The sequence below is a fragment of the Hyperolius riggenbachi genome, chromosome 2, assembly GCF_040937935.1.
Source record: "Hyperolius riggenbachi isolate aHypRig1 chromosome 2, aHypRig1.pri, whole genome shotgun sequence".
Taxonomy (NCBI): domain Eukaryota; kingdom Metazoa; phylum Chordata; class Amphibia; order Anura; family Hyperoliidae; genus Hyperolius; species Hyperolius riggenbachi.
The window spans coordinates 379,642,494-379,656,312 of NC_090647.1; the positions used below are offsets into that span (position 1 = coordinate 379,642,494).

General features: G+C 45.6%; 1 protein-coding gene across 1 annotated transcript in view; it reads right to left on the reverse strand.

The window, feature by feature from the left end:
* ATP5PB (ATP synthase peripheral stalk-membrane subunit b) overlaps positions 1-13,819 on the reverse strand; it is a 130,142-nt gene that overhangs the window by 115,933 nt on the left and 390 nt on the right. Inside the window, 2 exon segments of the mRNA XM_068269746.1 lie at positions 3,130-3,275; positions 6,486-6,522. Of these exon segments, the coding sequence (XP_068125847.1) occupies positions 3,130-3,275; positions 6,486-6,522 (183 nt within the window).

A 13,819-nucleotide genomic window follows, 5' to 3' on the forward strand; every position in this document is an offset into this window, starting at 1 on the left:
CTCACTGTACACCAATGACTGCATCTCCACAGATCCATCTGTTAAGGTTCTGAAGTTTGCAGATGACACAACAGTAGTTGGTCTCATACAAAACGGGGATGAATCTGCATACAGGCATGTGGTGGGACAGCTTTCCTCCTGGTGCAGCAGCAACAACTTGGAACTAAACGCTCTCAAAACCATGGAGATGATAATAGACTTTAGGAGATCTCCACCCCAGCACCTCCCCTTAAAGCGGAATATAACCCTGCATTTCAACTTTGCTCTAAAACATTATTTACAGTATATTATATGCAACCAGCATTTTTTTTTTTACTAGACCAGCATTGGAAGGGTTACACAGGGCTTTAAAGTTCCTGGAGATTTCTGCAGACGCATCCGAAGCTGAAATAGATACATTTTGTTTACATAAATGTATCTAAGTGTTGAATGTGACTCACTCTCTCTCACTGAGAAGGAGCTTGGAGGACAGCCAAGTGTGTAACATTTATCAATAGATAAATTCAACTAAATAGAATGTATCTATCTGAACTTCTGCATATCTCTCCACGGAACTTTAATCCTCTGTGTTTAACCCTTCCAATGCTGGTCTAGTAAAAAAAAAAAATGCTTTTTGCATATAATATGCTGTAAATAATATTTTTGAGCAAAGTTGAAATGCAGGGTTATATTCCGCTTTAACCATAAATGGATCCACAATAACCCAGGTAGAGTCATTCAAGTTTCTTGGGTCCACGGTCTCACACAACCTAAAATGGGATAACAATACGGCCACTATTGTCAAGAAAGCGCAACAGAGTATGTACCATCTACGGCAGCTGAAAAGAGAGAGCGAGTCACATTCAACACTTAGATACATTTATGTAAACAAAATGTATCTATTTCAGCTTCGGATGAGTCTGCAGAAATCTCCAGGAACTTTAAAGCCCTGTGTAACCCTTCCAATGCTGGTCTAGTAAAAAAAAAAAAAAATGCTGGTTGCATATAATATACTGTAAATAATGTTTTAGAGCAAAGTTGAAATGCAGGGTTATATTCCGCTTTAATGCTGAACCACATTAGAGCTGCTAGGACTTGATAGTAATCAGCACAGAACTGTAAATGAACAATTCTCACATGGCTTACTGCCACTATACTTATAATGTCCTTGACTTGTAATATACACACTGTCTGCCCTTGCATTGTTTGTGTTTGTTAAGCAACTGCCAAGACAAATTCCCTGTAGGTGCAAACTTACTTGGCGAAATAAAATGGATTCTGATTACGCTTCAGAAGCTTTGCAATTTTAAGAGTGCTGCATCCCTCTGCAAGATATCTCACTATTTTTGACTTTTCTGAGCCTGTCAAGTCCTTCTTTTGACCCATTTTGCCAAAGGAAATTAAGTTGCCTAATAATTATGCACACCTGATATAGGGTGTTGATGTCATTAGACCACACCCCTTCTCATTACAGAGATGCACATCACCTAATATGCTTAATTGGTAGTAGGCTTTCGAGCCTATACAGCTTTGAGTAAGACAACATGCATAAAGAGGATGATGTGGTCAAAATACTCATTTGCCTAATAATTCTGCACTCCCTGTATGTGACCACAATAGGTAGCCAGAGGTATATGTGACCACAATAGGTAGCCAGAGGTATATGTGCCCACAATAGGTAGCCAGAGGTATATGTGCCCACAATAGGTAGCCAGAGGTATATGTGCCCACAATAGGTAGCCAGAGGTATATGTGCCCACAATAGGTAGCCAGAGGTATATGTGCCCACAATAGGTAGCCAGAGGTATATGTGCCCACAATAGGTAGCCAGAGGTATATGTGCCCACAATAGGTAGCCAGAGGTATATGTGCCCACAATAGGTAGCCAGGTGTGCCCTGTGCGCAGGAGGACAGCAGTGTAGTGGAGGGAGAGCTGTGGCATCAGCGGCGGAGAAGGGGGGCAATCTCCCCCCTTCCCTCACCTTAGTGCTCTCCCTCCCTCGCTCTGCCCTCCAGAACTAAGTGCTGAGTGTCTGGCAGCGAGCGGAACTTACCTGTGTCTCGTCGCAGGATGATTTGCCGCTACTCTGGTGGTCTGGTCCAGACCAGAGCAGCAGCTGCGGCACCAGACCTTCCGGCGCTTGGAGCGAGACGGAGCTAAGTTCCGCCCACTGCCAGCCACCCGCACATTAGTTCCGGAGGGCAGAGCGAGGGAAGGAGAGCACTAAGGTGAGGGAAGGGGGGGTGGAGATTGCCCCCCTTCTCCGTCGCTGATGCCACAGAATGGCATTGGTTCAGTTTCTGTATAAAAAAAAAGTGGTTTTATTTACTTTACAGAACCCCAACATGGCTTTAAATGTGTACTTTAGAAGAAAAAGGAAAACACGGGTATAAAATTCAGCTGAAATCGGGTTGCGGGTCGGGGTCTGGTATGCAAAATTGGACCCGCACAGGCCTCTAGTGTGGACATCATGGTTTGGGGCTACTTTGCTGCATCAGGGTCTGGACGGATTGCTATCATCGAAGGAAAACCATTCCAAAGTTTATCAAGACATTTTGCAGGAGAACTTTAGGCCATCTGTCCACCAGCGGAAAATGGGTGTTGCAACAGGGCAACGACCCAAAGCATAAAAAGTAAATCAATAACAGACTGGCTTAAACAGAAGAGTGGCCCAGAGATGCTGTGGCATGACTTCAAGAAAGCAATTTACACCAGACATTCCAAGAATATTGCTGAAACAGTTCTGTAAAGAGGAATGGTCAAGAAATACTCCTCACCGTTGTGCATGTCTGATTTGCAACTACAGGAAACATTTGGTTGAAGTTATTGCTGCCAAAGGAGGTTCCACATACGTTTCCCACCTGCACTGTGAAGGTTTACATGGTGCGTTCAATAAAAACATTTAATTATTTGTGTGGTATTAGTTTAAGCAGACTGATTATTTTTGTGACTTAGATGAAGATCAGATCAAATTTTATGACCAATTTGTGCAGAAATCCATATAATTCCAAAGGGTTCACATACTTTTTCTTGCTACTGTATTACTAGCGACAGCTCAAATTACTATAGAAAAGTTTCTGACAAGCATCCATATTCATCCATTGACAAATGTTTTTAAAACCACAAATAAAAACATTACTTATTCTGACCTGTGACTCCTGTCTTTGGGTACAGAAACTGGAAGAATTCTTCAGGAACCAGACCATAGCGAACCTTCCCAGGATGCTCTGGGAGTGGTGGTACAGGAGCCAATGCAGGCTGCCCGGTGTGAAATGACCGGCATGTGTTCAAAACACTAAAATAAAAATAATCATTTATAGACAACAGATCTGTATAACCCCCCCAAAGAATATATATTTGGATCCAGCCTTAAACTTGTATAAGCAGGTACAAGAGAGAGTGAGGTGACACAGAGGGGGAACACTGGAGGCACAGGGGACAGAGATGGCAGTGTTCAAACCCTCCATCTCAGCTGAATGTACTTACCTTAAAGGACCACTATCACGAAAATTGTAAAAAATGTAAAATACATGTAAACATATACAAATAAGAAGTATGTTTCTTCCAGAGTAAAATGAGCCACACATTACTTTTCTCCTATCTTTCTGTCACAGTAAGCAGTAGAAATCTGACAGAACCGACAGGTTTTTGGACTAGTCCATCTCTTTATGGGGGACTCTCAGCATGGCCTTTATCGTTTCTAAAGAGACACTCCCTGAAAACGATTTATATAAAGATGCAGATTGCCTGCCCCCCCCCCCCCCCCCCTACCTGTTTGCACACTTTTTTTTGTCAATTGGGCAGAGCAACTGCCATTCACCAAGTGCTTTTGAAAATCCCTGAGAAACCCCATAAGGGGCTGGGCTAGTCCAAAACCTGTCGAATCTGTCAGATTTCTACCTACTGTAAGTGACAGCAACATAGGAGAAAAGTTCTTTATGTCTCATTTTACTCTGGAAGAAATGTACTTCTTATTTGTACGCACTTACATTATTTTATATTTTTACGATTTTCGCGATAGTGGTCCTTTAACATTTATCCCATCTTTGTATAATTATTTATTTACTTCTGCCAAAGGTGACAACTCACCACATAAAAATACAAATGATAAAGGGTAATGTATGTTGGTGAGAAATATAGCTCGGGGGGGCTGCCAACTCTTGAACAAGAGAGGTGCGTATGTACATAGTATGCGTGTAAGTGTAGGGCAGTGGTTCCCAACCTTTTTAAAGGTCACAACATCACACCAAATGCTCACATATGTATAATAGAAAAATACTAATAACCACAAAATGGATACACTTAAAAATAAATACACTTAAAGATATAGCCTAGAATATGTAGTAGGGCTGAACGATTTTTGGTTTTAAACCAAATATCGTGATCAAGGTTAAGACGATCTTGAGATCCTCAGAGCATCGGTTTTGCTGCAGTTTTCTCTGCCGCTGGTACATGCTCAGCGTATGTAAATAAAACAGAGCTATTCCCCTGTAGATGCTGGAGAGGAGGCCGGTGAGCCCCCTCCCCGAGTGACAGCCAGGCTGGTGAATGGGGCAGACAGGGAAGGACGCCTGGTCCCGCCCCTACCCTGGAAGATAAAAGAGCAGGAGAGGCGCTGGCCGAGAGACCCACACACAGCAATTAACTAACACTTCTGTCCGCTCTGTAACTGGCGGGGGACAGTCTGCTATTACTGGCTGCGGTCCCCTCTCTGCCTGTCCCGTGCCTGCTGCTGGCTGGAGGGAGACTGTGACGGACACTGAAAACATCACCTCGCTGCTGCTGCTGGCTGGACAGCTTCTAGCAATCACACAACTCTTACACTCATCTCCCCTGAGCACTGATAGGCTACACGGGGAGTCACTGCAGTCATGTCACACAGTACTGAGCAGTTCATATAGCTAGCTGACTTCGTATCTGTACACTGCTCAGTACTGTGCGACATGACAGCAGTGACTCCCCATGTAACCTATTAGTGCTCAGGGGAAATGAGTAACTGTTGTGTGATTGCTAGAAGCTGTCCAGCCAGCAGCAGCAGCGAGGTGACGTTTTCAGTGTCAGTCACTGTCTCACCCCAGCCAGCAGCACGCACAAGACAGGTAGAGAGGGGACCGCAGTAATAGTAGTTGTCGCAGACTGTCCCCCGCCAGGTATAGAGCGACTTGATGGTCAAAACGATTTGATCCATCATTGTGTAGCAAAAATCGTGTACAGAATTGAAATCGAGCAAAAATCGTGCAATCCAATCTTTTCCTAAAATCGTTCAGGCCTAAGGTATAGCTGCCCCTAATATACATAACCAGCCATAGGTGCCCCCAGTATAGGTAACCAGCTGTAAGTGCCCCCCCAGTAGCATGTGCTGGCAGCGGCTCACTCATCAGCTCCATGGTTCCAGTGCTGATGTCACTCTTTAGTACCCACTCTGTCTCCCACCTTGCTGCTCCATTCTGCCTCCCTCTCCGTTCATATTAAAAGGGCTACAAAAAAAAAAAAAATGGCCGCTGATGTCCACATGTGTTCTAACTACAGACGGAGTGGAGAGGGAGGCAGAGCAGAAAAGCAGGGAGGGAGACAGAGCGGGATGCAGCAAGCGGCGACACATACCTGAGGCTGCTGCGACACACATGGTTGGGAACTACTGGTGTAGGGTATATGCGTGTGGGTAAGCGACATGCTCCAAGGACTGAAAGAAGATGGGCTGCAAGCATATCCTAGGGGAGGCGAGTTACAACAAGCCTGGCTTGGGACTACCACTAAGAAGGATAAATAAGCTCAGAACCAGTGAAGTAGGCAGTGTTTCTGGACTAGGATTACAGGGTTTTTTCTTTACATAGTATAGTTTTTAGCCAGCATTTTGGCAAATGGCATAAACTGTTCACAACCAACCACAGCTCGGCTACTGCACACGTGCCTTTCTTGATCACGCTGTAACTCGTTACTAAATGCTCATTCCCCCCAAATATCTTTTAACAAACATACCTAGCAAACATTTGGTGATTCTAGCATGTATGGGGACTCTCACATTAACTGCTAAATTCAGCAGTAATTTTGCTAAATGTTTGAAGTGCAATCAAATGTTTTTCTAATCGGCTTGGTCTAAATCCATAGCGCCATATTAGGGTGGATTAAGGTCAACCTGAATTTGAACACCAACACTAATAAAAAACTAATTACGGTAGGCAAACTTCTGTTTTGCATAGCATTTTAGGAAGGAGGCTTTTTGATCTCTTTCTGCACCTTACGCAACTCCTAGGCATTATGGTTCACCATGAGCTTGTTGGTCTATCTGCAACACTAATAAATACTCTCTAATATACACATTTCACATAATGAAAATTTCTGTTGGATTAGTTCTTTAGTTCAATACTAATTGTACATAATTTACCCATAAGGTGCCTCTGACAGCTGTTGAAAATTTTTTGCTATAGTAGCCCAAGACATGTATACTAACATTTCTGGGACATGTACACTAAAGGTCATGGCCAGCAATCACTCAAATACTTACCAAACTGTGAGAGGGGAACATTTCTTCATGTTAAAAGCTATTGGAGAGAAAAAAAAAAAAAAGAGAAAGAACAAAATGTCATGATTGAAAACATAGGACCAAAAAGCATTTTGAAGCATTTTATGATGCACAGAGAACATATGAACACTGATTATTTTGAATATTGCCAGTTCATACCAACGTGCTGCAGATGTGAAACAACATGTATTTTCCCCATGTACCATCTTTTTCACCTTCACAATCTGGGCCTGCACTACTTTTCAGACATTGATATGTTTGAATAGAATGGCACACATCTGCTACCAAATACAACAGGATTTATCCAGAGCGCCTGCTGCCATTTTTCTGCGCCCAGTTCCTATGTTTTCATGGATACTTGAGTCGCTTGGCCTTGTTTCCACTTCGGAGGTATGGCTTTTTGGCTGCAACTCTTCCATCAAGACCATTTCTGGCCAGACTACTTTGGCCGGTAGATAGGTGTACCTGGGTCCCACTGGTTTCTGACATTTCGGAGCTGATGGCACTGCGGGACATCTTCTGATTTCGAAGGGTAATAAGCTTGATGTGTCTCATCTGCTGCACTAAGTTTCCTTGGCCGACCACTGAGAATACAATCCTCAATATTGCCCATTTCTTCAGGGCTTCGGAATCAGAAAAAAAATAAAATAAATAAACCATCAGGGCTGTGGAGTCGGAGTCAGAGCCATTTTGGGTAGATGGAGACGGAGTCTGGTTTCATAAACTGAGGAGTCAGATGATTTTTGTACAAAATCCACATCCCTGGTAAATATTAGACTAATGCTAGGCATACACGGTACGTTTCGTACCGTGTAATTGAGCCGCTGATGGCTCGATTGATAATTTCCGACTTGTCCAATGACCCACCGGATCGATTCCGCGCTCGATACCAGCGGGCAGGACAAAAAAAAAAAAAAAAGACGAACCAGAGATAAGTATGCTTCACATACTGAAGAATTACAGACAAGGGCAAAGCTGTTTGCAGGAGAAAAACAAGCAGCCTGAAACTTCAGTGCATGAGAACTGCAGGGGGAAAGAAACACACAATGATCTCTTGAGATTCAAAAGGAAGGGTGTATACAGCCTGCTTGTGTATGGATGTATTTTCTATGTGTGGACATACTGTACATCAACCTACTTCCTGTTTTGGTGGCCATTTTGTTTGTTTATAAACAAACTTTTTAAAACTGTTTTTAACCACGGGGAGCGGCGAAATTGTGACAGAGGGTAATAGGAGATGTCCCCTAACGCACTGGTATGTTTACTTTTGTGCGATTTTAGCAATACAGATTCTCTTTAAGGGGTCGGAGTGTGAGCCATTTTGGGTACCTGGAGTCAGAGTTGGAGTCTGTGATTTCATAAAAACTGAGGAGTCGGATTCAGATGATTTTTTTTGTACCGACTCCACAGCCCTGACAAAAATCATCTGACTAACGCCTCAGTTTATGAAACCACCGACTCCAGGTATCCAAAATGGCTTAGACTCCTCGGCTGACTCCACAGCCCTGCATTTCATTGTGCTTCTTCACATCCATACAACACTTGCACATAACTGTCCTAACACTCCCGGGAGTACACAGTCCACAGATAGGACTTCAAATATTATGTGCACAAGTATCAATGTCCGACGTCCGGCAGACCTTTGTTATCCAGCATAGCAATCAAATATTCATCAACCTCTACGAATACACATCCACTTGTTTAGAGGGGCAAAGTATTGTTAAGCACTGTGCTGCGATAATGGGTTGTGCTGTAATAATTATGCAGCAGTGCCCAGAAGGCGCTCATCACCTCCCATGGGCCTCCAGATGATGAGTCCATGCCATCAGTTCGGTAGTCACAAGAGTACGCTGTCTCCTCTCAACCTCATTCCCCGCCAGTCTATTCAGCGTCCGCGTTGTCCGGATCAATGTTCCGTGATGTGGATGACGTCACCCCGGGCTCACTTCCGTAACTAGTATCGCCCGCCCTTTGGTCTTCATCAGACGGTCACGTGAGCGGCACCGCCTTCATACTTTTAAAAGACATCCTCCTTCGCCATTTGCATATCCCCGCCTCATTTTGACACCGATTGGTCCAGAGCATTTTTCACACACTCTGCAGCACGTCATGGAGGGATCCCAATCACGAAATTTGACATTGTTAGCACAAACCTTTCGTCCACTTTGAAAGTCATTGCACTTCAGGATATCAGTTTCAGACTACATAGCATTATTAGATATCCCATCTACAGAATTTTTTTTCAGCCGGGTGGCATGAAAAAGTAGCCAGGTGGGGAAGTAAGGGCCCTTTTCCACTAGGTAGTGCAATTGCACTGCGATCACGCAACCTACAATTTACACTACCCATGATTGCTCCATATAGCTGCTGGGAACGGAGAATGATCGCCCGACAATTGTGATTCAGAAAAATGACGCATGCTAGTGGGAAATAAGCACCGCGATTTACATGTTATCACGGCGCTCATCAAAACGGCTGCAATGCACTTTCTGAAGCTAGTGGAAAAGGGCCCTAAGGTCATGCTGGGTGGAAAAGAAGGGTAACACCGAAGTGGGGTGGGTGGGTAAGTACGTCTAGGAGCTAGTGCTCAGGCTGGTGGGGAGGTGGTCAGGCTGGTGGCTAGTGGGGTGGGTTGGTAAGTGGTGAGGTGGGTGGCTAGTAAGTGGGTAGGTGGTCAGGCTGGTGGCTAGGTGGTCAGGCTGGTGGGCTAGTGGTCAGGCTGGTGGGAAGGTGGTCAGGCTGGTGGGAAGGTGGTCAGGCTGGTGGGAAGGTGGTCAGGCTGGTGGGAAGGTGGTCAGGCTGGTGGGAAGGTGGTCAGGCTGGTGGGAAGGTGGTCAGGCTGGTGGGGAGGGTGTGCAACTCGCCTTGCCCCCGGCAGATACAGCTGGCCCCCCGGGCTCTCGCAAACCTCAAAGCGCCATGGGCAATTCGGTGGGGGCGGCAGCGTGCTTCGGCCGCGAGCAGTTTAGGGTAGGGGAATGCCCACAAGTGCAGTAGCTGGGGTCCGACATCTATCCCCCTCCCTCTCCCCAAGCTTAACCAGCTCCTCCGGTGGCGGTAGATACAGCGTCACTGGCTCTGCGCTGTCCTTAACGCTAGAGCACAAGCCTGCCGCCTGTGCTTTTAGCGTGCGCAGCATCGGAGAGAGGACAGGAGATAACGTGGATCAGGCGACTGGCTTGTGCTCTAGCGTTCAGGACAGCATAGAGCTGGTGACGCTCAATCTACCGCCGCTGGAGGAGCTGGTTGAGCGGGGGGAGAGGGAGGGGGATAGATGTCGGACCCCAGCTACTGCACTTGTGGGCATTCCCCTACCCCAAACTGCTCGCGGCCGAAGCAGCTCCCCCCGCCAATGACTGCAAGCCCAGAACCCCGAAAGGCGACATCCATCAAAGGTGTGCACTAGGCCAGAACAATAAATCAAATTTAACCCGAACCGCAATCACCAAGATCACGATTTTGAAATCAAAGCGGCGATTTCCGCAATTACGTAATTTCCACATGGGGAAAGTTTGAAGAAGCGGCTTCGAAATTCCACTAAGTCCTGGTGCGTGCGGCCCGCAGTATCAACAGCGTTGGACATACCTTCCGCACAAGTTCAATGCTGTCCTTCGCTGATGCTGGTTTATGTAAATGTATGCACTCCCTTTGCTCATGAAATCGAATATTTTGATATGTTGTTATAATTTGGTTTGAGGACTATGAATTAAAGGGCACCTGAGACTGATGAAAAGAAAAGTTTTATACACCTGGGGCTTCCTTCAGCCCCCTACAGGCAAGTCAGTCTCTCGCTGTCCTCCTCCGCCACCTGGATCTTCTGCCAGACTCCTGCGGCCACCCTGTGCCCACAACGTTATCAAATGATTCTCCGTACCCCCAACGTGGATGATTTTCCTTCACGCCAACTTGTAAATCAACGTCCACTGCGCCTGTGCAGCCCTGGCCACGTGCATCCTTGTAAGCGCTCGTGGCCAAGAATGTACTGCACAGACGCAGTACGAGAAAATCTATACTACACGGTACACTCACGTAGGCACTAACAAGGCCATGCAGGCGCAGTGGATGGGGACTGCCAGAAGAGACAGTGCGCTGCGGCAGGGGAGCGGAGGATTGTTTGGCAATGTTGCGGGCACAGAGCGGCTGCCTTTAAAAGTTAGATATCTAGGTATGAAGATGACTATCTCAGGTATATGCAAGCAGCTCTTTTAAAGGTTTGTTGACCTTCCATACAGACAAATGTTGATCTACAATTTTAATATTTTTTTTATCTGTTCTTTGCACTCAGAAGGGTTTCACTCAACAAACACTGGAGTTTTGACCTCTAATAACTTATTAGTTTAGCTAGTCAGACTTCTTTAAAGAACACTAATTTTGAGGGTCAATAAAAGCTGAAAATGTTAAGCTGATGCATGTGTTTTGTTAATTTTATGCAAGTGTATACAGCTCAAAATGTTACCAATTAGATGTAGTAGCTGATTTTTAAATGTGATCGTCTCATTCAACATCTATAGTCATACAGAGTGGAGATGAGAAGTTCGGATCTTTTCAATGATTCGAATCGGATCATTGAAAAGATCCGGATCTTTGATCCGAATCTCGAATCATTTTTATTAGGGAAGCATTCGGGGGTGAAATGACTAGCAGGACAGGACTTTCCCTGAAGTGGACAGAGAAGGGGAGGGGGGTGGACAGACAGAGAAGGGGGAATGGTGGACAGAGAAAGGCAGGGAGTGGACAGAGAAGGGAGGTGGGCGAAGAGGGGTGAGCAGAGAGCAGAAATGTTTTTTGCACACATTACCCACATGTTGCAATCATACAATAGCTTTAAATATATTTCACCAGGGGCGTAACTAGACATCACTGGGCCCCCCTGCGAAACTTTAGATGGGGCCCCCCACCCCCCCTCGCTTTCTGCACAGGAAAACTGAGGACCAATGTGTTCTCCCCATGCAGATAAAAACACTTAGACTTAAAGGGGAATTGAAGAGAGAGGTATATGGAGGCTGCCATGTTTATTTCCTTTTAAGCAATACCAGTTGCCTGGCAGCCCTGCTGATCCTCTGCCATTAATACTATTAGCCATAGCCCCTGAACAAGCGTGCAGCAGATCAGGTGTTTCAGACTTCAAAGTCAGATCTGACAAGACTAGCTGCATGCTTGTTTCTGGTGGTATTCAGATACTACTGCAGAGAAATAGACCAGCAGGGCTGCCAGGCAACTGGTATCGCTTAAAAGGAAATAAACATGGCAGTCTCCATATACCACTCTCTTCAGTTCCCCTTTAAAGGAAACGTCAGGCAATCTATGCTACCCCTATATCTACTTACCCAGGGCTTCCTCCAGCCCCTTGCAGCCTACAAGTCCCTCCCTGTTCCCAGTACATACATACACACACAGCCTTATTTTACTACATGAGAGCACATGCTATATGGAGAAGCAACGACATGCTGAACATAAGATATAGCATCAATGTAACTTTGGCAAAACATTCAGAATGTCACTGATTGATACTGTTATTATGGGATCTTATGAGACAACAAGCTCTCAATGAGGCAGTGACAGTCAGGCAGGGGTCACACTTGTCTTTCAGTTTCTACACTTTTCAGAAAACTGAAAGACAAGTGTGTCCCCTGCCTTACAGCAGCTAATGTAATTTATAGAGAAAACTGACAAATTGCGCAAGATGTCAGTTTTTTTTTCTGCGCGCAAAATCTGCATTCAAGTGTGACCTAGCTTATTGATTAACAAGAGTTCTCAGTTGAAAACAGTTTTTCTGTGCAGAAAACGCGCACGAAAGCCGACAAGTGTGACCCCTGCCTCAGACATCAATCTCCACTCCATTGCATTGTAAAAGTATTCAGAGGCCATAAAGTCATTAGACCAGGGGTAGGGAACCTTGGCTCTCCAGCTGTGATAAAACTACAAATCCCAGCATGCATTTTCCTTTATTAATCATGAGTGTGGCTGTCAGACTCCTGCAATGCACTGTGGGACTTGTAGTTCCTTAACAGCTGGAGAGCCAACGTTCCCTACCCCTGCATTAGACGGTGTGATAAGAATCTAGGAATCCTTTTGCTGAAAAGGGAAAGTCTACAAACAAAGGGGTCACATTTTGAAAAAAAATTGTAAAGTCTTTGTCAAGTCTTTAGAACTTTGCTGCAGTGAGAGACAGTTTTTTTTTTTTTAACGAACCATAGGGAGCAGGGACAGTTTACAAATTCCAAAGTGTGTGTGAGTCCTTATCTGTGTGGTGGACAGTCCACATGCAGTCAATATAACAATGGTGTGAGAGCAGAATAAGTTTTTTTTCTCCATGCCCTTAGTCTCGCAAACTTCTCCCCCCACGGGCCCCCTGTGGCGTCTGGGCCCCCATGCGGAGGCATCCCTTGCAGGGTCTATTGTTACACCCCTGTATTTCAACTATATGTGCATCTATATACTTTGAATGCAAACGTGTCACAGTGAAGGAAAGCATTCCCCTTTATTCACATCATAAATTTAGGGAGAAGTGAAGTGCAGCTGTTTAGAGCAGAGTGCAGGAGGATCATATTGCACTGCAATCACAGTGCCTGCCCTGTCATTCTAGCCCAGCACGCTGTCTGCAAAGTTACTGAGCTGTGCTTCTGAGCCCCATTTGTTCACTATGCAACACTGCACTACGGAACAGACAGCCTAAAATCAGCAGCACATTATAGCCAGCACGTGTGCTCTACACATATCTGGCAGTGGAACCCATGCCCCCTCTCATGTACCTGTCCCTGCAAGGCTGGCTCCCCTCCAACTGAGCGATTCATCTTTGTTCTGCTTCCAGGACCCCCCCCCGCCCACTGAGAGGGGGGGGGGGGGGGGTCGTGCCGCTCCTGGCTCCACCACCTTTGTGATCCGAATCGTTCATGATCCGGACAACACTTAAGGCCCATACACATGTCGGATTTTTCAGGACAGGTCGTTTGAACGTCCCGTCGTTCAGTTGTCCGCACACCAAATTGGGCGTGTGTACAGTCCGTCGTTTGGGTGATAAGACTGATTTTGAGCAATCCGCCAGGCGGATCGCTCAAGACCAGTCTTATCACCCGGACGGACTGCACACATGCCCGATTTGGCGTGCAGACGACTGATCGACGGGACGTTCAAACGACCCGTCGTTCGGAAAAAAACGACGTGTGTACAGGCCTTAATACAGAGTACATGATCCGTAACCCTTTATAGTGAGGAGGGGAATTTTCTTTTTTTTTGAATTACACATACACGTTTGCTTCCTCATTTTACAGGTCACTGCAGGCTCACGCTACCAAAAGTAACATTCTACTGCCAAC